Below are 26,768 nucleotides of genomic sequence, written 5' to 3'. Positions count from 1 at the left end.
CTCATGAAAGCAAGTTAGGTCAATGGTGGTGTGCTCACGAAAAGGGTACTGGGAACCAGCCCCTTCCTTTCTTTTCTTCCCAGCTGCCAAGAGGTGAGCAGCCTCTTCCACCATGTGCTTCTGCAATGATGCACTGTGTTGTCACAAGCTCAAAGCAACGTGACCAAGCAACCATGGACTAAAACCTCTGAAACTGTGAACAAAAATAAACATTTTCTCCTTCAAGCTGTTTGTCTTAGGTATTCTCTCACAGTGACAGAAACCTGACTGACTCAGATAGGGATAAAGGGCCCTGTGTATCATGCCATGAAGCCTGATTTCATTATATAGGTGATGTGCAAATAGAGACAAAGATTGATCACTCCAACAAAGAGACAAGAGAGCAAATACAGGCAACCATTGATCATACCAACAAAGAGATAAGGGAAAAAATACAGGTAGCAAAACAGTACTTCAAGAAAGATAGACATTCTAAAAAAAAATCAGAAATCCTTGAAATGAAGAAAACAATAAACAAAATAAAAAGCTAAATAGAAAACATTACCAACAGACTAGGTCACTTGGAATATAGAACATCAGATAATGAAGACAAATATACAATCTTGAAAATACAGTTGACCACACAGTGAAGATGATAAGAAACCATGAACAGAACATCCAAGAATTATGGAACAGTATCAAAAGACCAAATATAAGATTTATTGAGATAGAAGAAGGCACAGAGATTCAAACCAAAGGAATGTATAATCTCTTCAATGAAATAATATCAGAAAATTTCCCAAACCTGAAGAATGAATTGGAAAATCAAATACAAGAGAATTGCAGGACACCAAATGTACAAAATTATAACAGATCTACACTAAGACACATTATAATGAAAATGCCTAGCATAACAAATAAGGATAGAATTTTAAAAGCCACAAGAGAAAGGAATCAGATTATATATAGGGGAAAACCAATTAGGATCTCTGCAGATTTTTCAATCCAGACCCTGAAAGCTAGAAGATCCTAGAACAACATATACCAAGCTCTGAAAGAAAATGGATGCCAACCAAGAATCTTATATCCAGAAAAACTAAGCTTTAGATTTGATGACAAAATAAAAACCTTCCATGATAAACAAAAGTTTAAAGAATTTACAACTAGAAATCCTCCACTAAAGAACATCCTCAGCAAAATATTCCACAAGAAGGAAATGAAAAACAACAATGAAAATCAGCAAAGGGAGGTATTACACTAAAGGAAAAAATAATCAGAGGAGAAACCAAGTCACATTAAATACCAAAAATAAACAAAAATGGCTGTGAATACTAATCATGTCTCAATAATAACCTTAAATGTTAATGGCCTAAACGCATCGATCAAAAGACATAGACTGGCAGATTGGATTAAAAAAAAAGATCCACCAATATGCTGCCTTCAAGAGGCACATGTCATAGAAAAAGACATTCACAGACAAGGTGAAATATTGGGAAAAATCATATCACTCACATGTACTGTGGAAACAAGCAGGGGTTTCTATCCTCATATCAAATAAAGTAGACTTCAAGCTACAGTTAATCAAAATGGATAAAGAAGGACATTTCATATTGCTTAACAGAACCATAAATCAACAAGACATAACAATTATAAATATATATGCCCCAAATAATGGAGCATCTATATTCATCAAACAAACTCTTCTCAAGTTCAAGAGTCAAATAATTCTGGGTGACTTTAACACACCTCTTTCACCACTGGATAGATCTTTCAAACAAAAACTAAACAAAGAAACTACAGAACTCAATAATACAATCAATAACTTAGACTTAACTGATGTATATAGAGTATATTATCCATCAATGAGTAAATATACTTTCTTCTCAGTAGCACATAGATCCTCTCTAAAATAGACCATATGTTATGCCACAAAGGAACTCCTGGCAAATACAAAAAAGTAGAGATAATACCCTGCATTCTATCAGATCATAATGGAATAAAATTAGAAATCAATGAAAAATAAAAAACAAAAGCTACCCCAACACTTGGAGACTAAACAATATGCTATTTAGTGAAAAAATGGGTTAGAGAAGACATCAAGGAGAAGATTAAAAAATTCTTAGAAGTACTGATACAACATGTCAAAATCTCTGGGACACTATGAAGGCAGTACTAAGGGGAAAGTTCATTGCATGGAATTCATTCCTTAAAAGAAGAAAAAGTCAACAAATAAATGACTTAAAATTACATCTCAAAGTCCTAGAAAAAGAAGAACAAACCAATACCAAAAGCAGTAGAAGATAGGAAATCATTAAAATTAGAGTGGAAACCAATGAAATTGAAACATAATAAACAATTGAAAAAAGTTGACAATACAAAAAGTTGGTTATTTGAAAAGATAAATAAAATTGATAAACCCTTAGCCATGCTAACAAAGACAAGGACAAAGAAAACTCAAATTACTAACATCCATGATGACAGACACTACAGAAATACAGAAGATAATTAGAATTTATTTTGAAAATTTGTACTCCAATAAAACAGATAATATCAAAGGCATCAACAAATTTCTAGAGTCAGATGATTTGCCCAAACTCAATCAGGATGATATATACAAGTTAAACAGATCAATTTCAATCAATGAAATAGAAGATGCCATCAGAAGCCTACCAACCAAGAAAAGCCCAGGACCAAATAGATACACAGCTGAGTTCTACAAGACCTTCAAAGAAGAATACCAGGACTCCTCAAATTATTTCATAAAATAGAAAAAGAGGGGACACTTCCAAACTCATTTGATGAGACCAATATCACCCGATTCCAAAACCAGACAAAGACATGTCAAAGAAAGAAAACTTCAGACCAATATCTCTAATGAACGTAGATGCAAAAATTCTCAATAAAATTCTAGTAAATTTAATGCAAAAACATATGAAAAAGATAGTGCACCATGATCAAGTGGGGTTCATCCCAGAGATGCAAGGTTGGTTCAACATATGGATATCAATAAGCATAATTCATCACATCAATAGACTTAAAGGTAAGAATCATATGATCATCTCACTAGACACAGAAAAAGCATTTGACAAAATACAGCACCCCTTTATGTTCAAAACACTAGAAAAACTAGGAATAACAGGAACATATCTCAACATCATAAAGGCTATCTATGCTAAGCCTCAGGCCAACATCATTCTAAATGGGGAAAAATTGAAGGCATTCCCTCTAAAAACTGGAACAAGACAGGGATGCCCTCTTTCACCACTTCTATTCGACATAGTTCTTGAAACACTGGTCAGAGCAATTAGACAAAGGAAAGAAATCAAAGGGATATGTAGAGGAAAAGAAGAACTTAAATTAGCACTATTTGCTGATGATATGATTCTATACCTAGAAGACCCAAAATCACCACCAGAAAACTTCTAGAATTAATAAATGAATTCAGCAAAGTAGCAGGGTATAAAATCAATATTCATAAATCAAATGAATTTCTATACATCAGTGATGAATTCTCTGAAATAGACATTAGGAAAATTACCCCCTTCACAATAGCTTCAAAAACAAACAAACAAAAAACAACTTGAGAATCAACTTAACAAAAGATGTGAAAGACAACTACAGAACACTAAAGAAAGAAACTGAAGAAGACCTTAGAAGATGGAAGCTATCCCATGCTCTTGAATAGGCAAAATCAATACTGTCAAAATGACCATACCACCAAAAGCACTATACAGATTCAATGCAATCCCAATCAAAATCTCAATAACATTCCTCATAGAAATAGAAAAAGCAATCATGAAATTCATCTGGAAAAATAAGAGACCCAGAGTAGCAAAAGCAATTCTTAGCAAGAAGAGTGAAGCAGGTGGCATCACTATACCAGACCTTAAAGTAAACTACAGAGCAACAGTAACAAAAACAGCATGATATTGGAATCAAAATAGATTTGTAAACCAATGGTACAGAATAGAAGACACAGAGACAAACCAACATAAATACAGTTATCTCATACTAGACAAAGGCACCAAAAACATATATTGGAGAAAAGATAGCCTCTTTAACAAATGGTGCTGGGAAAACTGGAAATCTATATGCAGCAAAATGAAATTAAGCTCCTATCTCTCACCTGCACAAAACTCAACTCAAAGTGGATCAAGGACCTAGGAATTAAACCGGAGACCCTGCACCTAATAGAAGAAAAAGTAGGCCCAAATCTTCATCATGTCAGATTAGGCTACAATTTCCTTAGTAAAACACCTATAGTGCAAGAAATAAAATCAAGAATCAACAAATGGGATGGATTCAAACTGAAAAGCTTCTTTTCAGCAAAAGAAATGATCAGTGAGGTAAAAAGAGAGCCTATAGAATGGGAGCAAATTTTTACCACATGCACATCCAATGGAGCCTAATCTCCAGGATATGTAAAGAACTCAAAAAACGTCACACACACACACACACACACACACACACACATACACACATCAATCAGTAAATGGGCCAAGGAACTGAACAGAAACTTCTCAGAAGATGATATACAAATACATGAAAAAATGTTCAACATCTCTAGCAATTAGAGAAATGCAAATCAAAACTACTCAGAAATTTCGTATCACTTCAGCCAGAATAGCAGTTATTAAGAATACAGACAACAATAAGTGTTGTCGAGGATGTGAGGGGAAAGGCACACTTACACATTGCTGGTTGGACTGTATATTGGTGCAACCAATCTGGAAAGCAGTATGGAGATTCCTCAGAAATTGGAATAGAACCACCATTTGACCCAGCTATCCCACTCCTCGGTTTACACCAAAAGGACTTAAAAACAGCATACTGCAGTGATGCAGCCACATCAATGTTTATAGCCAGCACAGTTCATAACATCTAAATTGTGGAACCAACCTAGGTGCCCTTCAGTAGATGAATAGATATAAAAAAAAAACTGTGGTACATATATACAATGGGATATTACTCAGCATTAAAAGAAAATAAAATCATGGCATTTGCAGGTAAATGGATGAAGCTGGAGAATATTATGCTAAGTGAATTAAGTCAATTCCAAAAAAAACAAAGGCTGAATGTTTTCTCTGATATGTGGGATGCTGATCCGTAATGGGGATTGGGGTGGGGCACATGGGAGGAATGGAGGAACTTTAGATAGAGTAAAGGGGAGGGAAGGGAAGGGAAGGGGAATGGGGGTACAAAGATGGTGGAATAAGATGGATATCATTATCCTAAGTACATGTATGAAGACATGAATGGTGGGATGCTACTTTGTGAACAGATACATGAAAAAATGTGCTCTATATGTGTACTATGAATTGAAATGCATTCTACCATCATGTACAACAAATTAGAATAAACAAATAAATTTAAAATTTTTAAAAAAGATACCAGAGGAGCAAAAGTTGAAGTAGGTTGTTGAAAAAACAAAAAAAATACAAATAATGTGGGCCTAAAACATGATAAACACAATAGGAAAGTAGGGACAAATAACAGAGAGAATTAAGAAACAGGAATACTGAGCCATGGAGCCAATATAATTTTAGAAAAATGTTAAAGAAAGAGGAGGGGGATGCAGGAAAAAATATGAAGGAACAACCACTAAAAATGCTTTTATTAGAAACTATAAATCCTTGAATCAAGAAGCTTGAAGAATCCCAGGTACAAGAAATGTGAATAAAATTTTAAAAAAAGGCAGCCAAAAGAAAATGGTTGTATTCTACACATGTATTCTACACACAGAGGAACAAAGAGAAGAATGACCACAGACATTCCCAAAAAACATGTCCATCAGGAACAATGCAAAACAAAAACAATACCACAACATTTTAATGTTTTAAGTAAAAAAATAAAAGGCAACATAGAATTCTTGACCCAGAAATTTTATCTTTCAAAAATGGGAATGAGGGGCTGGTGTTGTGGCTCAGTGGTAGAGCACTTGCCTAGCCTGTGTGAGGCACTGAGTTCAATTTTCAGCACTGCATATAAATAAATAAAATAAAGATCCATTGACAACTAAAATATATATTTTCAAGAATGAGAATGAGCTGGGCAGGGTGGCACAGGCCTATAATCCCAGTGATTCCAGAGGCTGAGGCAGGAGGATTATGAGTTCAAAACCAGCCTCAGCAATTTAGTAAGTCCTTAAGCAACTCAGTGAGGCTCTGTCTCTAAAAAAAGATATTAAAAAGGGCTAGGGATGTGGTTCAGTGGTTAAGCACCCCTGGGTTCAATCCCTGGTAACAAAAAAAAAGGAGAGAGAGAGAGAATATAAAAAAAAAAAGACTTTTCCAGATATCAAAGGTTAAGTGAATACATTTATAGCTGACCAGAAATAGAAGAAATGTTAAGTAAGAAATTTCAGGCAGAAAGAAAATTTTACCAGATGGAAATTTACATCTATTCAAAGATAAGAAGATAACCAAGAACACACATGTATAGGCAAAAATAAAAGACCTTGTCTCATTCTTATTTCTTTAAAAGGAAAAAATAACTGTCTAAATAAGGTTTATAAAAATATATTAAAATAAAGCATACAGTAACACAAAAATTTTTGCCTAAAATCAGGGAGAAAGATATCTGACGTCACGACTACTACATAATATTGTGCTATAAGCATTAGCCAACGCAATTAGGCAAGAAAAAGAATTAAAACCCTCCTGATTGAAAAAGAAAAATTGTTTTTATTCACAGAAGAGATCATCATCTACCTAGAAATCCTAAAGAATCTACTAAAATGTGTTTAAAAGATCACAAGATACAATTTCTACATTTAAAAAATCAATTATACTAGCCACAAACAGCTGAAAACTTAAAAATTTTAAAAATATTACCTTCTTTTTTTTCTTTTATTCACCAGTACCTCTTCTTTCCCACCCCTCCCCCCCACCCCCTTCTTCTACTCTACTGGTCTCCCTTCTATTTTTTTTTTAATTTGTTTTAATTGGTTATACATGACAGTAGAATGCACTTTTTGACACATTGTACACAAATGGAGTGCAACTTCTCATTCCTCTGGCTGTACATGGTGTAGAGTCACACCAGTAGTGTAATCATACATGTGTATATAAGGGTAATAATGTCTGTCTCATTCTATGGTCCTTCCCATCCCCACAGCCCCACCGTTCCCCTCACTCCCTGCTGAAAATTTTACCTTTAATAGCATAAAATATTATATAGGGTAAACAACAAAACGTGTTCGAGACAACTATAAAACTTTCTGAGAGAAATTACGATTTAAACAAATGAAGAGAGAAACTTTATTCATGGATCAAAAGACTGGATTTTGTTAAGATCTCAGTATCAATCAAAAACTCAACAATGGTTTTTTTTTTTAGAGAAATGCAAATCAAAACCACCCTAAGATACCATCTCACTCCAGTAAGATTGGCAGCCATTATGATGGCACTAGAGCAGATTATGCTTAGTGAAGCTAGCCAATCCCTAAAAAACAAATACCAAATGTCTTCTTTGATATAATGAGAGCAACTAAGAACAGAGCAGGGAGGAAGAGCAGGAAGAAAAGATTAACATTAAACAGATACATGAGGTGGGATGGAAAGGGAGAGAAAAGGGAAATTGCATGGTAATGGAGGGAGACCCTCATTGTTATACAAAATTACATATAAGAGGTTGTGAGGGGAATGGGAAAATAAACAAGGAGAGAAATGAATTACAGTGGATGGGGTAGAGAGAGAAGATGGGAGGGGAGGGAGGGGGGATAGTAGAGGATAGGAAAGGTAGCAGAATACAACAGTTACTAATAGGGCATTATGTAAAAATGTGGATGTGTAACCGATGTGATTCTGCAATCTGTATTTGGGGTAAAATTGGGAGTTCATAACCAACTTGAATCTAATGTATGAAATATGATATGTCAATAGCTTTATAATGTTTTGAACAACCAATAAAAAAAAAAGAAATTCTTAGATTTATTTTAAAACTTACGTGAAAATGTAAAATACTAGACCAGTCAAAACATTTTTTTTTAAATAAAAAAGCTAGAAGACATGTTACTGGATTTCAAGAGTTACTTTGAAGCTATAGGAATGGGGTCAGCTTGGTATTGGTATAAAAAAAATAGACTCAAACATATATGGCCAAATGATTTTCTACAAAGGTCCTGAGACAATTCAAAAGAAAAAGAGAAATCTTTTCAAGAAATGGTACTAAAATATACATCCATATGAAAAAAAAAAAAACTCAATCCATATCACACACTATATACATATAAAAATCAACTCAAAATGGAGCATAGATTGAATATGAGGTCTGAAAGTATAAAGTGTCTAGAAGAAAATATCCAAGAACTTCTCAGTGACCTTAATTTCTTAAATAGACTATCAATAGCCCAAACTACAAAAAAAAAATTATTGGACTTCATTAAACTATAAAACTTTTGGTCTCCACAAGATACTGTTAAGAAAATAGAAGGCAAACCACAGACTGGGAGAAAATATTTGCAAAACATATCCATTAAAGAATTTCAAACCATAATATGAAAAAAATTCTTACAACTGAATAAAAAAACAAACAAACAAACAAATATAAAAAGGGCCAAAAGACGGGCAGGATTATAGCTAAGTGGTAGAGCACTTGCCTAGCATGTGTAAAGCACTGGGTTCGATTCTCAACACCACATATAAATAAATAAATAAAATAAAAGTCTACCAACAAATAAAAACAATATTTTTAAAAAATGGCCAAAAGAATTGAAGAATTACTTCACAAAAGGTACCTGGATAGCCGACACTTCTGTTGCTGATGGCGATGAAAAAACGGTATAGCTATTGCAAAAAAAACAATTTGGATATTTCTTATAAATGTTTACCATATTCTTGCCACACAACCCAGCAATCTCATTTCTAGCTAGATTTGAAAATAGGTGAAATGAAATTATATACTTAGAAAATTGCCTAGGCATGAATGTCTATATAGCTTTATCCATAAATATCCCCAATTAGAAACCATTCAAATGCCCTTCAACTGGTGAATTAATCTAGAAACTATGGTGCAGGGCTGGGGTTGTGGCTCAGTGGTATAGCACAGGCCTTGCACATGTGAGGCACTGGGTTCGATCCTCAGCACCACATAAAAATAAATAAACAAAATAAAAGTATTGTGTCCATTTACAACTAAAAACAATGTTTAAAAAAAAAAAAGAAAAAGGTATGGTGAATCTATGCAATGGTAACGAAACACTACTACAAGGTAAGGAAATACTGATACATACAATGGCCCAGATGAATCTAAAACATAACATGCTATGTGAAAGAAGACAAGATTCAAAGGCTACAAACCATATAATTTCATATATGACATTTCAGAAAAGGCAAAATTGACTGCAAACAGACCAATGGTTCCCAGGGGTTGATGGCATGAGAGAATTTTAGAAGATGATGGAACTGTTTATCTTGTTTGTGGTGGTGGTTACAGATTCGGTGTGTTGATTAAAACCCACAGAACTAAACACAAGAAGGACTGAATTTTAGTGTATGTAAATTGTACCTCAATTTTAAAAAATACTAATAAGAACCATTTCTTCCCAGTGATGAGGGACACGTTTAGTCTGTACTGGGGTCAACAACACTAAATGAACTCATGCCTTGTCACTCTGCAATTAGCAGGTGGCTGGCAATTAGGATTACTTCTTAGCTTCCTGGGTTCTAAGACCATTCTCAACTCTAACAGCTATAATATCTCACAGAGGCAGGCCTCAGATTTTTGGTTGCTTTCCTTCTGAATCATACTTTTCTCTTGTGCTCAATATCAAATATTTCCATAAAATAGAGAGGGGTGGCTTCTGAGCATGAAAGTGACCCAATTATTGTTTTACTTCTTCCCCTCCAGTGTATCAGGCTTGCTGTCTGCTCCAATGTACTCAGTACAAACTAAATTGGCACCCAGTACCCTGACTGACAAATGATCACTGTCACTCTGTTGCTGAAATCTCTCTCAGAGGGGCACTGTGCTCACTGCAGCTTGTTTTGCTCACTTGTTTTGCCTGGCATTGTTTGCAGGCTCCCACCTGCTGTTGTGTACCATAAATTGCTCTCTATTATATAGAAACCATAGTGGTTTCGTCCCTGGATTTTAGTTCCTATTTTTGTTCAGGTGGGAATGTGAGGACTTCTCAAGATCCCTGACTGGTTGCTCAAGGCCTCTGGGAGTCATTTTGTGCAAAATCAATTGAAAGAAATGATTCTAAGTGGTGATAAAAGAGGCAGACATTCTGAACATGATTCCAGGTCACAGGAGTATCAACAGAGGCACAGCTATCAGTGAAAATATATAATATGACAAAGAAGAAATATAGCTTTAAATATGTCACAAGCATAAACTTTCAAATAATCATACTCTTGACTGGCAGAAAAACAAGTAGGCTGGAAAATGAAGCACTGCTTAGAGTCTTAAAACCACTGCACACATGTAATTATTATCATCTGTTTTAAGAGAGTTTTACACAAAACCTAAAAGCATGAGAAGCTGGCATGATTTTCACTTATTTGGCCAACACACCTGCTCATGTAATATACATTTTTCTTTCTCAGCTAAAATTCTACACTAGGAGTTGTTTCAAGCAGAAATAAAGGTTACTTTCCATTCTGAAGGCATTGCTCACTAAGGTCAGCAGAATAAATGTTGCCACCCATCTAATCAAGTAAAGTAAATCATAAATTGTGGATGCCATTTTCCCTCTTTTTAAGCAATAAGAGCACACTCAGGTCAAGCAGAACCATGGGCTGAGAAAATTCCCTGGATGCCCAGTCACCAACACCAATAACAGGATTGATTCCTTCCATTTGTGCAGATAACACTTCACACCTGTCAGAGGGCTTTCCCAAATATTATCTCACTTGGTTCTCACTGAAACCTCATAGGTAAAATAAGTGTTATCCTCCCGTTATTACAAGTAAGAACAGTGAGATGCAAGAGGTTGCATAAATTGTCTGATTGCACAACAGTAGTGATGGGAATCAGTAGTCCTATCACTAGAATCAGGAATCTCAGTTCATCCAGCACACCCACCCCAGAATACTTCAAGTACTCTACAGTATTCTCAGCCTGGGGAAAAGAAGACACAGCTATGAGAATAATAATCTAGAGCTTATTTATTATATTAATTAATACTAATATCAATTAATTTGTACTATATTGTTATTTTATAATCTAACTATATTCTTATAATTGTATTATATATTGTATTACATACTACTAAGTCTTTATAGATGTTTCACACTGGGACAATGGAACAAAATGCTTTAAGCTTAGGGAGAGGGACTAAAATATAAGCATAATTACAAGGTGACAAGAATATCATAAATATTTTTAAATTCACAGGATGAAAAAAATATTTAAACAATTTTTAAATATCATTGTGTGTGTGTGTTTTTTGCTGGGAATTAAACCCAGGAACTCATGTGTGCTAGGCACACTCTACTACTGAGCCACATCCCTATCCCTTAAATAATCTTTTAAAAAGTTATTCAAAATTACCCCTCTTCAACTCAGCTGTCTAAATCCTAAAACAACTCCTGTCTGGACACATGTAGACGGGGTGTTTTGCATTACAATTTTTTCTAATTATTCAGTAGCAAACACAAAAAATAGATTAATAGTTTCTAGAACCACTTTTTAAAGTCTAAACATGAAAATCCAGGTAACAAAAAATTTGGTCAGGATATTTGCTTGTGAATATTGATCAAGCAATGGGCAAGTCCACTTGCCATTAAAAAGCAATACTAATAGATTAAATAGGGAACATGAATACTAAAGAGAGCTTGAAGATAAGATGGTTAATCAGTAAAACAAAATCAAGACCAAAAATCATCCTTGGCCATCTTTTCTGTGCATTATAATAAAAATATATAAAGAAACACAGTACACTTTCTAAAAACCCAAAGCCTGGTGACCTCATAAATTTAATGCTTTACTTTCAGGAGAATTGACTTGAAGAAGTTATTTAGAATCTATTTTTCTTCTTTCAGTGACCTAACACTATCAACTTACTATATACTTCAAAGAACATTTAGCAAAAATCAAATAGATTTAAAGGTATATTTGTGTGTGTGTGTGTGTGTGTGTGTGTGTGATCTCTTCTGTTCATTAGAGTTCTCTGAATCTTATTGTAGAAAATTGAACTGGCATTTAAATCTGGTGACTAATATACTCGTGGTATATAAATGTAAATTCATTTGGTTCATCAGTTGGTATTTGCTTCTCAAACTCTTGATATCGAAGAATTACTAAAGCCAAGAGACTAGCCCAAGTCTACACAACGAAAAACTGCCAAAGTTGGAACTCAAATGCAGATCAAAGTGGCTCCAAAGCATCCCACTTTTTCCTTTATACTACAATCTGCTCTGTATCCAACAGTGGAAAATATATTATATTCTATATTTTCACTTCTATATTTTTCACTCTAAAATAAGACCTTTAGCCAGAAAACATTTACAATGCTTCCTCTTGAGTTACAGAGTCAGAATCCTAACTTCCCCACTTACCACATCTGTGTCCCTATAAATGTTGCTCAGCCCTTCTATGGTTCACTTTCTTTATTTGCCAACCAGGGATTTACAAATATGGTATTTCTATATCACAGGGATTCCATAAAAATTAAATAAGATAATACTAAGCACCTAGCATAGCGCCTAGCTTTCTTGAAACAATGTTGGAATAGTTGCAAACAAGAATTTTATGCATTGTTCTATATTGCTAACATTTACATTGTTTTGCAACTAACTGATGTCCCATCAGAGGTAAAAAGAACAGCTACTGCTAATTAATCATACAAAAGGTTTCTAGCAGACCTATGAAAAGACTGCAGCTCAAAGAGCCAGTGAGATACAGATAGCTTTAAGTTTCTAGATGCACCAAATGGAAACGTGTAGCATTGAAAAAATAATCATATCATGTTCAGTTTATAAGCAACCTTCCAAGAACATATCTCATTATGATATGTAATTCAAATATCTTTGATATGTATAGTATAGTGACCTTGCAGGTTGTATAGTTCATAGTCTGTACCTTTTATTTAATTTTTATATGGAAAATAGAAGAGAGAAACTCATTCTACTTGAACATGGAACAGTAAGAATGTTCCTCAGAGCTGCTAGAAGTCTGATCCATCACCAAGTGAGGCCAGATAGGATGAGAACACAGAATCTACTGGAAGCCACCTGTCCCCATCATCAAGTAAAGGCTAACAAGGTGAGAACAGAGTGGAAAGAAGAGGTGGAGAGGTAGAGGGTTGAGGATGTCTGCAAGTCAGGTTCAAAGCCAACTTCCAAACCTGTCTTATTTTGCAAATGTGTGCCTATACATTTTCCCTTTTAATTAAAAAAATCAGGGCTGGGGTTGTAGATCAGTGGTAGAGAGCTTGCCTCATACATGTGAGGTACCGGGTTAGATCCTCAGCATCTCACATAAAATAAATAAATAAAATAAGGGTATTGTGTCTATCTACAACTAAAAATTTTTTAAAAAATCAATTTGCCTTGAGGTTTGTGACCTCCTGGCATCTCTCCTGCCACTGCATTGACTCTTTCTACTGTCCTTTTCTACTTCTGCTTTGGTTCCCAGATGCCTCTTGAATTCCTGAGATTTTCAGAGTACTCCAGCCACTGCCTATGCCCCTTTGGTTCCCTTTTATCCTGAAGACAGGAAAGGACAGTACATCATTCTCTGGTGCTGACTTCCACCTGGCTGTCAGTTTAACTCCCCAGCATCCACTGACCTGTCCCAATGTCAGAACCTGACAGTGAGTATCTTTAACATGGAAGGAAAGAATTGGTTTAAAGAAACATTCACTCCTATCCACAAAACACAGTGAGGATTATAGAATATATGCCCCAAAACTTAAAAAGAATAAATTATTTTTAAAATGTTCATAAGCTATTGATAAATTAGTTTTAAAATAATTTATCCTTTTTAAGTTTGTTAAGTTGTTTTGAGTGAAGGTTTTCCTTTGAACCATCTTATTAACTAATTTGAATTACCATATCATGTCTATTTTTTTTAATTTGTATCTCCTTTGAAATAGTCACATTTTATGTACTTTTTTAAAATGTGGGAAATTTTGTCATAAAAAACACCATTTTAGAATATGATTATTATTTTTGTCCCCAAAGAATAAGAACCACAAATTGGCATAAACTAAATGCTTGACTTGGAGCAATGGAAAAAAGTATATTTTTAAAACAGCCAACAACCACACGCCAGTTATCGAAGTATTCTTTCAGCTCCAAACCTACCCTTCCTTACTCAGATTTACAATTCCAGGGCTAGGACTAAGCAAATTTACTTCTTTGCCAGCTCCATTTGTTAAGTTCTGCCAAGAGGGGGCACTAGAAGGAAACTGGACAGCCCACTGACCCAAGTATGGCCACTGTCTCTTCAGCAACTGGTTCCAGTAGAAGTTGATTCCAGTTTTCATTTCATTTTCACCTCACTCCTGGAATCAACCTCATTACACGTCCTCACGAAGAATAGCAAAAGTTGGTTAGTGTGCCATCCTCGGAGGCCAGAGGACCAGGTTTGGGGTTTCTTTTCTGTGTCACTAGGGCACCTCCTTGGACGCAGCAACCCCTCCTCAAAGGTATGAATCTTCACTATGTGGATCCTTTCCTTCTAGAGGTTAACCCAGGCATAACTGGTCTTCCTCAGTTATGCCTTTCCATTCATTATTTCTCCAAAACTGATTTAAGTAATTCCTTATTAAATGCTCTCTATTAAAATAACTGATGTATTTCCTATTTCCTTGGCTGGGCTTTTACCAATACAAACTGTTTCTTAATCCCCCTCCACAATGTTGTAATTATGGAGGATTCAGATATAAACATCAAAACAAATTTACAAAGTTAAGAGCAGCTATGAGAGTGAAACTCTTTTCAAAAACCTGTATATTTGATAAACTATTCCTCCATAAAACAATTTTAATTATGCCTTTAATTTAATATTCAAATTTCATACAGTTTTACATATATAGATTTTAGGTTCTACAAAAACTAAAATTTTATAAATTTAATTTTCATTGGAAGGTAAATAGGTCAAGTATATAGAATAGTGGGAATACAATGGATATTTCAATGATTCTTTTAATCTTAAACTTACCATCATCAAATTAGAGAACATTAATTTAAAATAAGTCTAAATTTGGACAAGAGGGTTTATAAAATTTTCACTTATAAAGATAAACACACAGTAGGCAACACACCTTATCTTGTTATCTTGAGGACTAGTTGATCATTAATTGCCAGGTGTTCCTACCATGAGTTTAATAACCAACATGTTATGTTGCGCATAAGTTGTACAAGAATGTACTTAGACAAGAACCCATACTTACATATTATGCCTCTATTTTAAAGCAAGTTTGTTGATCTTAAAGGCACTAGTTAAAAATAGTCACTTAATAGTTATTATAAATTAAGGAGAAATTTAAAAGCATATTTTTTTCATATAAAGAGTTTGGTGGCTTAAAATAGTTTAAACATTTTGCTGAGCACAGTGGTATATGTTTGGAATTCCAGCTGTTCAGGAGGCTGAGGCAGGAGAACTGCAAGTTTGAGGACAGCCTCAGCAACTTAGTCAGACTCTATCAGTGGTAGAGTGTTAACCTAGCAAGCATGAAGACCTGGATTCACTCCCTAGCACTGCAGGGAAGAAAAGTTTGAAAATTCTGGCTTAAAAATTCTCTTTCAGAACTGGGAGTGATGGCACACTCTTTAATTCCAGCTACTTGGGAGGGTGAGACAGGAAAACTGTAAATTCAAGCCCAGCCTAGGTAACTTAGTGTCTCAAAAATTTTTTTAATTAAATAAATAAAATTGGCTAGGGATATGGCTCAGCTGTGGGGGGGGGCCTCTATGTTCAATTCCCAGTATCACAGAAATGGACAAACAAAACCAAAAAAATTCTCACAACTATTATTAGTAATTATTAATTCAGGCATCCATGAATTATTAATGCAAAATTTTACTTGAATAACTTCTCTGTTTTAAGATTCCATTTCAATATTCTCATTGTTTAAAAGAAGACTTATTGCAAACATAACAAGAATACTACTGATTTAATGTATATACCATCTGAGTTCTCAGGCCACCACAAAAATTAATGTGTGAAGACTAATACCCACTGTCTTGAAGCCATCACCCTGGAGCCCTGTTAAACAACTCTTTTCCTTTCCACATTAAAGAGCCCTCTAAATTAAAACAACTGATTCTTCTGCTTTTGCTCACCCTAGCCAAGCAGCCAGTCCTTCAGCCCCTTCTTGTGATATGGTTTCCAGGCCACACCGTCCTGGTCTCCCTTAGGACACATTCCAGCTTGTGAGATCTCTAAATAATGTTTGACTACAATAAATCTAGATGAAAGTCTTAGGTTAACAAATTATCTGCTTGCCAATTTATGAGCTATCATACACATCACTCAAATCCCTGAAAAGGTTGACTTTACAGCTAACTTTAGCTGAACATTTAAAATGCTTAGAAAGTGTGAATTTTATTTTTGCTCTCCAATGGTCGGAGGTGAGGCATCAAATTGAAGCCTGATGTAATTCCCATGACAAATGCCAACAACAACTATATGACCACAAAAAAGGGGCAGTGGGATCTGAGACAGGTGATGAAAAATGCATCACCCCTTCCACCAGATTCCTTCTTCCATCTCCCATCAGCATCACCAACATGTGAGCTCCACCTCTCAAGAGGATGTGATACCTTCTCTCCCTCCACTCCAAGCATCTTGTTTGTACATCACTTTCTCCTTGTACTATAATTTTTCTGTACATAAATCTTATGTTTATAAATGTCCATGACTAAATTTGTAAGTTTTGGGGGGAGTGTTCAGTAACAGGAAATTGTAAGCCTAAATGTCTTTGGGGTATAATAAAATTAACAACATTTATGTCCAAGTTAGCATAGAATTTAAGTTCAAGCTCCAGTTATTCTTTATATTTTCACCATACAGTTCAGGTTTTGTCTATTTGCTAAGAGCAAAGAACTTTACTATGCAAGTGAAAGGTTTACTAGTCCCAAGGTCTGTTAACTTGTAACCTTACCATTACAAATGCCTGTCATAATACATTTAATTTTCTAAAATGTATGCTGTAGAAACTGTTTGTTGATGTCAAGTTGTAAATCCTGTCTTTGATACGAGCTCAAGGTAATTTCCAAGATTGGTGGTAATTAACTTGCTTTCATGGCCTTCACTGATTTAGCTATGTAGCTTCCTGTCATGTAAAGGGTGTGGCTTCACTTGTTAGACTGAAAGCATCAAGATCCTTCACCTTGGTTTTTTCCTTTTGGAGCATACTAAACTTTGGGATCCAACACATTTATTTTTTAAAAGTCATGAAAATTAAAAAGAAAAAAGAAAAACTCCTCCTCATTGTTTCTTCTAAAACACCTGCTCAGAGCTTTACAGACATTACAGGCCAAACAACCTTCACTGAAGTACACTGAAATATTCTTCACAGTACCTTCACGTAAGGCTAAATTTTACTACAACTAATATGGAACATGAAGACTCAGAAAAAATCAGAAAGCTTTCATTTTTCTCTGTCTGGTATATTTGTTCTAGAATATATGCTGAAGCATGTCATATAATAAACTCAGTAAATATAATTTCTCTGTAGCAATAACAGTGCATTGATTGTATAGCTACAGTGATCTTAGAAGTCAACTTGGCAGAGCTAAGATTTTATTTCTACTTATATGCCTTGAGAATCTCCTAGAATAACATCTAAAGCCTCCTTTTGCATGTGATAAAGGTTTAACCCAACCAAGTTTAAGCAAAAAAGAAGGGGAAGAGCTTCGTGTAGGGAAGAAGGTCCCAGGCATGGCTGAACTCAGGTCAAACATTACCACCAGAGTGTCTCCTCTTCTTTATTAGACTTCTTTCTTTGGCACTGACTTCATTCTTAGAATGACCCTCTGTCAAATCTTAAGGAAGACTTGTGACTTTTCTTGGACCACATGTCTGTCCTAGGACAGGAGGCAAGGCATCATGATAGACAGGACCTCGAGAAGAAGGGGAGGGAGTCCCCCCAAAGGAAGGATGCTATGCAGACAAATGCCATGAGTCTATTCAACAATTCATGGTCTGAAGTTCTATGTCCCTTATTTCCCATTCTGGGAAAGTGAAAATAATACCACGGTTTGGGTACAGTTATACAATTAACATATTCTTTATCTGTTGCAGAGAACTTACATTTATAATATAATATACTATACGCCAAGCATAATATCAGGCATTTTATAACCATTAGCCATTTAATTTTCACAATAGGTAGATATTACTTGAGGTGAGGGTACAGAAGCTTAGAAAAGTGAAATAGTAAATGTCAGAACCAAAAATACAAACTGAGTCAGTCTGTCTCCAAAACCTCTGCTTTTCTACCAGACTGAGAGTTTTGAGGCTCTCATTGAAGAGTAAGTTCATGTATGAAAGCTCAAAGACCTATGTATTAAGCAAGGCTAAAATTAATCAGATCTATAGGAAGTGATTTATCACATGTCCTCATCAGGTTTTCTAGCTTTAGCCTAATGCCTGGAATTCTTCCATAAGATATTATTTTGGGTGAAGTCATTATCAGTGCTTAAACTATCTTATTATTTTACTACAAATACCTCCCAAGAGTTCTTAGGATTTTAATCTTGTTAAAGTGCAAATGCCCCAGGAAGGAGTAACAAAAATGAAGCTTTCTTTTATTAGCCCAGACCTTTATGTCCATCAGAAATCCTGCTCCTTTTTCACATGGCCCCAGGAAAGAAGACACAAGAACAGGTCAAAACACACTGTTGGAGGATAGGGCATCTATGTGTAACTCACAGCAGCCATAGCTACACCAGGGGCTTGGAATGATCCTACAATCTAGGTAATCCCATTGAAAATTATTCAGCATTTGATGGAAAAATCCAGGCAAATTCCCAGAACACCTGAGAACAACAACAAAAGAAAATGCAATTAATACATAGCCGCTGAATTAACAGAGGGAATCAGGGAGATAAAATAAGAATATTAGCATTTGCTCTAACGTTCCTATACTGAATTTTAGAAACAAACCTCCTGGGTATACATTATTTTATAAAGGGAAAATCTAATCTTTACTGACTGTGGCTAAATAGTTTACATTTGCACAACATTACTGCTGCCACTATGCAAGTGTTGGCAGTATTACTAGCACAGATCTTATGCAAAATGTAGTCTCGGGTTAACAGCACCACTAGCTTCACTGCTTCAGGAGGACAGCAGATACTGACTGAGCAACCTGGGATCCGGGCCTTCTGCCAGCCTTGGGCCCCATAACACCCCTGGAGGACTGTTACTGAGAAATTACCCAATTCTCTGGCTTCTAGCAACTTCTCCTCTGAAATGGGACATTTGGAGAGCATATATTTTCTAACAGTTGCATTTCATAAGCATATCTGAAAATAATCCTGCCATAGTACCTGACACACAGTAAGCATTCAATAAATTAAGAAGAGGAGGAAGGAGAGGAAAGAGAAGGGAAGTAGAGAATGAGGAGGAAGGGGAAAAAAGAATGTCATCATGTCTACAGCACCACCCCCCCTTTTTTAAAAAAATTCCCTAGACTCTTTGCTTAAAGGACAAAGGGGGAAAACTTTCAAAATTTTAGAAGTTCATGACCAAAGTCATTCAAAATTCTGTCCTCTGGTGCATACTGATATTGTCTCACTGGCAGCCTAACAGGCAATATGTATCATTCTCTTCATTGACAAACATTCAGAACATGCCTCCTCTGGGTGAGACACTGTGTATAACTAAGGGGACATCAGTATTTGTCCTGAATGTGGGGTGCTGGAAATTCGTGTGATAAGATAGAACAGCTATGTGAAAGATAATCACAAAGTCATTGTGTCTTAAATGTGAAGAGAAGAGCAAAGTATAAGACTAAGATTTATGGAAGCTTTCTGGAGAACTGGAAAAATCTAAATACAGACTCCCTGAGTGTAACTGAATAATTACCACCATGGTAATTAAAGTTCAAAAATAAAAGTACTCACCAGAGATTAAATCCACAATGTACATCTCAATGTATATAACACCAGCAAATTCCAAACCATCAGAAACTATCTGGGGATCTGACTCATATTTATGAAAAAAATACCATAAATGGTCCTGGTAAGAAGTCCCACAAAAAAGACTATATTGAAATATATTTCATGATACAATTAAATTGTGTGTCTTGTTAAAATACATATTTATCTTAATATTTGTTTTCAGCATCACAGAATACCAGAGTTAGACATAAAGTAAGCCGTCAACGTCATCAGCTGGTCCACTCCCCTGTCCACACCCCCAGGAGCGAGTTGTTTCCCCATCCTGTGCTTCATTACTTCCAGCCACCGGAGCCTGCCTGCCTCATGAGGCAGTCTGGTTCATCTCTGAATGTTCACTTATTTGATTTCTACATAAAAGCAAAGTACTTCAAAATGGAGAAAATGTGCAGTAAGATAAGAGCAAGTAAAATGTTTTCTGATTGGTTATTGTCTATTTAGTTACCAAGTTTTTGTTTGAGGTAGATAAACCACAGTGGTCAGCATGCCTGTGTAATGACATTTCTTTTGAGGGACATTCCTTTCAGACAGCTCACTATGAGAAATTAGGTAATTTGAAGTAAGAAGCCCTATGAAAGATTTCAACAAAAACTACATTGGAGAATATCTACAGTATTTGTTAATCCTACAAGATCTGCATTAATTTTTAATGTAAAGTATATTCCTATATAGCTTTATAAAGAGTCTAGTCTTCCAAGAAACATGCATATTATTTTCAGTATATGCTACTTATGATGATCCAAAAACAAACAAAAAAGTATACAGTTTGGAAAAATGTTCAACCACTGGACTTAAACAAGGAGGTCCATGTTGCTCTGTGCTGCAAGAACAGACATGTAAACCATGGCAAGCTCTGCTGTTTCCACTGTTCACCCCATAGTCAAGATTTCTGGCTATGCATATAGTTCCCACATGAACTTAGGCCCCTGCACAACCGGTTAACTCAAGAATCATTTTGTTATAAGCAGATTAAAGCAGTAACACTAATAAATCAATTAAATTAGTTCTATCTACCGCCACCACCACCAAAGGGCCAAAGCAGGATAAAATAGCAGGAGAAGGAAGGATCACTTGACGCTTACCACTTGGCCAGGTGGATATATCCTCGCTGTATTTCTGTAGGACTGCAGGGGATGAGCTTTCCAACTCACCTGTGTTTTAAGAATGACACCCACAAGTTTAAACTCTCCCCAAAAAACCATTGAATTCTGTATAATCTGAGCTAACATCCAGAGGAACATTCCAAGACTACTGCTGCCCTTTATGACAGGATCAGAAAAATGTGGGTGTTTGCTTGGTAAATACTTCCAGAGTAGGGGACCCAGAGAAGGTAACAAGACTACTATATAGTTGGGTCATGAAGATGAATAAGTCCCAGAAGGGGAAGTTACTGTATGATCCAGTAACAAAAACAAAATAATGCTGGGCTCTCCCAAGTGTCTCTTGTGGATTATTTTACAAGTTATCACACAACTTATGGACAAGTTACCTCTAATTAGTACTATGTATGGGTTTCTTAAGGTACCTGGGCAATGAATTCTCCACCCCTTTTTTTCAACACTCCTTTCATAGGTACTGCCAGACATGTACTGTTAGCAGGATAGCAGAGACTGTTTAAAGATTTTTCTTCAGACCATCCTATAGCAGAGAAATTATTAAGAGGAAAAAGATACAGTGAAGTAATGATAACATCAAAGACAGAAAAAATAATGATGAGGAGAAACTGTGGAAGACCAGGGGACAGCAGGGTAAGGGAGTGGAGGGAGAGGATTGTTCCAGCTCCTATCAACATTTGTACTTCTGAGCTAGAATTTCACTTCAGATGTGGTGTCCTCTCTTCACTTTCTTTGTGAAAGTTTGGAATTCAAGGAGGAGAACCCAAAAAAATATACACAGCCCTTCCTGTCAATCAACATTAGGAAGCACACTGCATGTAAAACAGAAGACTGTGTCCTTCAACAGTCCCAGATAAGGAAGACAGAAAAGAGCAAATTCCTCGTGCATTGAGTCTTTACTTCTTTTCATAGGGCCAATAAGATTGCTTACAGACAGGGGCAGAAGAGAAATAGAACAGAAGGAAAGCAGGTGCTCTAAGTGAGAACCTGAAGCAATGGAACAGGAAATAAAGACTGGTGAGGAAAGAATTCACTATCCTTGCCTCTGTCCAAACCAAGGATTTTCAGATGGTCATGTCCTCTCAAAAAAAGGAAAAAAAAAAAAAAAAAGAAGAAGAAGAAGAATCAATCAACCAAAAATATTTAAGAACTATAAATAAATCATTCTGACAAATACCTGTGCTAAATGAATTACAGTGGTCATTGTTAGAAAGTAAATGACTTTGTTGTAGGATCATCTCAGGTTATAAGATCAGGACTGTCACATGCTGGACAATATCATTTTCATGAGTAAAATACAGAGCACTCTTGTTAATAATAAAATCTCTAACTCTCCCAACATTTATTCCAAAGCATTCCCAAAGATTTCTTATGAAAACTGACTTATTTCTTGTGTGAATTGGTGTAGAATGTGTATTAATTTCTTAAAACCTGTCCCTGGCCAGTTTCCTGAGGAAAAAGCAGCAGGAAATTGAAACCAATGTGGATCTTTGAGCATCTGAACTAAATATCATGAAATTCTGTGGACCTATTTAAATCAGAGTTAAGCACTGATGCGGTAGTTATGTGATTGCAAAATTAGCAAGTATGACTGGAAACATTTTATTGACAAGGAAGTAAAGATTCCATATTTCGGGGTAGCCAGTGTAAGTCAAACTCTATTCAGCATACTAAAATGCCAGGATTCTATTTAACAAAGCTAAAATGTAAGTATATACACATAAGTCAGTGAGGAAAAACTCCAATGCAAATGGTCACCACTTTTAAGTTCTGTTTTCTGGGCCACAAGCGGCTGTGGAAACTGCCTGACATGTGTTTAAAAATATTCACTCAGGTTTTTGCTGGAGGCAAAGCGGCATTACTTGTTAGGAGTGGTCTTACACCTGAATCCCTTCCCTGAAGAACAAAGCAGAGGATACATGAAAATACCTGCAAATGGACACAATACGTCATTTTGGAATCAGCTTTACCTCTACATAGATAGAGCACTGCCCTGAAAATGTGCCAGTTTTAGATAAGAAAAATGAAGTCTGGATTCTACAATGTATCAAACTGAATGCAGTGATTTAAAGAAACTCAAAACTAAACTCTGACTCTAGATAGTGTGATAAAATGGGGCTGTAGGAATACCAGCAGAAGAAAATCAGAAAGACTATTAACATAGCCTATTGAGTTATGGTACTTAATTTATAACTACACACCTGTCATTAAAAATGCATATTTAAAAACCACAGCTGATTATTCTATCTTTCCCATAACAAAAATCAAAAGTACCCGAGAAAGCAAACACAAAATAGTCAGGCACCAAGGATTCTGCACAGTACAAATTGCACTTACAGATTTTCCCCTCGTCTCTTGAGAAAGGAAAGCAGCAAAGCTGGCCCATGGCACTGGCTTTCTTTCCTGGTGTTCCTTTCCGTGGGCACCCCAAATAGAAACTGCAGCTACACCACGGTCTGCGAGCACACCCTGCCTATTCCACACTGAGGAGCGGCTTGGAGCTGGAAGAACCAATATACACAGCCCAGAGAAAGAAGGGGACTCGCTGCAGTGAGCAAAAGAGGCTCCTCCTCCCGCTTCTCCAGCTGAAGCAATTGCTCTGGGACTGGCATTCAGCAAAAGAAGTGGCCATATGCTCACCTAATTCTCACAAAACTGTAAGCCCCGGCCGTAGATAAGTGCCACGTGCACTGTGTGGCAATCTGCATGTGTCTTTAAGAAGGTAACAGAAAAATCTGGATTCCTTTCTCCTACAGACAAATTTAGTAATTACACATGGAAATACAAATCCAAGGGAAAAAGCCCCACATTTTCTGTCTGCTATTTAAAGAGGAAGAGCTTTCTTTTATGCCCAGGAGATTTTTGTTTGCTTTATTCATAGGAAATCCAACACAGCAGAACACAGGAAATTCAAGTTGTAAGAAGTGCCATTAACTACCTAACAAACTACATGAACAATAGAAATATCAGGGAAGTAGGGGGTGGGGTACCAACTATTACCTACACTTTACAGCATATATTTTAAAGTTAAATACCTGCTTTCTCAATCTGTCTTATTCCTCTATTAAAGCATTAACCAATGAATTTTGAAATCACAGCATCAAATATGTCAATAGCTGAGAAAATTTTCCAAATCTAGATGCACCACTGAGAAGATCAGGGATAAAGGCATCTTTTTGAATGAAGTCACAACTGAGTGAGCAAATTTAGGAGTAGCAAGCAATCCAAGACAGGACATATTTATGAAGTGAGAAAATGGATTTCATGTCATTGAGTTTAGTCTGCTATCTCATATGGAGAGTAGCCTTACTTTATGACACTGCAGGAGTGCTCAAAGTACCAAGAATGTCATCCAAATTCTTCCTTTATTCCTCAGCTTCCTTAGCTGGGAACATATAGCCATTTTCCAGGAGTTGGAAGGAGAGGAAAATGGGTGATACGAAAACTTCAAGTGTTTCTGGAGACAGCATGTCTGCCTTCGTACCCCCCCACCCCAATAAAGACAGTGTGCATTTTGGAAAAACAAAAATCATTCATTTTAAAAATTCTACATATTTCACTTTAAGAAAAAAAAGAAAGAAAGAAACAGTTAAGAAGCTGACAAATACTAAATTATACTTTTGGTGGATATTTTCAGAGAGATAAAATGTTAATAATTACAGTTTGATAAACAAGTCAAAGAGCATTTTATTGTAATTAATTCTGTGGTTCACAGTTAGATTAATATGTACTTCAATATTCCAAGATTAGAAAATTGTGAATACGTATGTAATAAAAATAAAATATTTAATTGATTAAATGAAGCTGGAAATCTATTCACATAATTCAAACATTGAAAATGTTATATACCTTTAAATGGCTTTCACTTTTTTAGATTATTATTTTTTTTACTTTTTCAGATTATTTAAAATGTAAATATTTTACTTATTTTGTCTTGATTTAAAGATAGAGTCTATTCCTTATATAGTAAGTACTGTAATTTTTATGTTGAATTCTAGTCATAGCTAGTTTTGTTTTTTTATAGCTTTTCACCCTATAAATTAATAGCAATTTTAAGCTCTTCTAGTATTCCTTCACAAATTTGCCAACACATGAGTGAATACAGATACACATTTTAGAATATAAAATAAGATTTTGTATATAAATGTAAAATTGCATTAAAGGCAAGAAAACAATGTGTATCTTATTAATATTTGGGCTAGAGGGCAAATAAATGGCCTATAGCCCTAAAAAGGTAAAATCATTACCTAGAGTATACTCTGAACACAGGAGAAGTAACACAGAATGGATGTCCTTCCTGGCTCCAACACTGCCACTACCAGCTGGGAAATACTGAATAAGCCTTCAGTCCTGCCTGAACCTCAGCTCCTTTATCCACAATCAGGCAGCTGAAATTTTAAGATACTCTTCAGTATTAACACAATATGATTTTGAGATCAAAATAACAAAGGAGATAGCAATCTAAAAGCCAGCAAACAGTTATCTCTTTTAATGTACTTTGTATATTAAAAGAAATATTTGCAGTGAACACTCCTCCTTGAGGAAAATGCATAAATCCTGGCACTTCCCAATTACCGACACTGGGATGGGATAAAATATTCAGAATCAGAAAATTATGGGTTTGAATCCCGGATTTGTCAGGCGTTTGCAGTTATGAAAACATAACCTCTTTGTGAGTTTTGGCATCTTCATCTGTAAATCAGGTAAATTCATTATGAAGCTTTTCATTGTTGCAAAGGAGGAAAGAAGAGAATGGATTGCCTGGCGGCTGTATATAAATGCACCTCATACTTTTTAGTATTAACTAGTGCCCTTGCCTCTTCCTCTACCTATTTTCTGTCCTGCTAGCTGTCAGCTTAAGTTAATGTTTATCTATCTAGCCTCTAAACAAAAGGCCCCTAACTCAAATGGAGAGTTTAGGGAGATAGCACTTCTATGATGAACTCTACTAATGTGACTTTATTAATTATCCCCAGTTGACACTGTTTTTGAAAATACACAATTAAGATTGAAATACAGAAATATCTCACTAATAAAGAATAAATCTTGCTATAAGATTATGCCTCTGAGGATATAAAATAAATACCCATAAATCAAATGCATTTCTATATATCAGTGATGAATCTACTGCAAGAGAAATTAGGAAAACTACCCCATTCACAATAGCCTCAAAAAAATAAAATAAAATAAACCTAACAAAAGAGGTAAAAGACCTCTACAATTTAAACTACAGAACATGAATGAAAGAAATTAAAGAAGACCTTAGAAGACAGAAAGCTCTTCAAAGCTCTTGGATAAGCAGAATTAATGTCAAAATGGCCATACTACCAAAAGCATTACATAGACTTAATATAATTCCTATTAAAATCCCAAGGAGATGCTTCATAGAGCTAGAAAAAGCAATCACAAAATTCATTTGAAAAATAAGAGATCCAGAATAGCCAAAGCAATCCTTAGCAAGAAGAATAAAGCAGACTGCATCACAATACCAAATCTTAAACTATACTACAGAGCAAAAGTAACAAAAATGGCATGGTATTGGCACCAAAACAGACATATAACCAATGGTATAGAACAGAAGACACAGAGAAAAACA

At 35.5% G+C, this 26,768-nt stretch overlaps 1 protein-coding gene across 6 annotated transcripts in view; it reads right to left on the bottom strand.

Annotated features, from left to right (window-relative positions):
* Akap7 (A-kinase anchoring protein 7) overlaps positions 1–26,768 on the bottom strand; it is a 132,539-nt gene that overhangs the window by 10,059 nt on the left and 95,712 nt on the right. For 2 of the 6 annotated variants that reach the window (XM_046449506.2, XM_058581287.1), the window contains one exon: positions 21,140–21,208. The exons of 2 other annotated variants lie outside the window; for them this stretch is intronic. In XM_046449506.2, coding sequence (XP_046305462.1) covers positions 21,140–21,208 — 69 coding nt within the window. Of the gene's footprint in view, positions 1–21,139; positions 21,209–23,509; positions 24,797–26,768 lie in introns of those variants that run through there. 2 more of the 6 variants (XM_046449551.2, XM_046449560.2) reach the window with 2 other exon arrangements.

Source organism: Marmota monax, unplaced genomic scaffold (assembly GCF_021218885.2).
Source record: "Marmota monax isolate L192 unplaced genomic scaffold, Marmota_monax_Labrador192_F-V1.1 WCK01_AAM20220418_F8-fsc00030, whole genome shotgun sequence".
Taxonomy (NCBI): Eukaryota; Metazoa; Chordata; class Mammalia; order Rodentia; family Sciuridae; genus Marmota; species Marmota monax.
The sequence above is the reverse complement of the archived record's forward strand: the minus strand, read 5'-3'. Positions and strand labels throughout refer to the sequence as shown.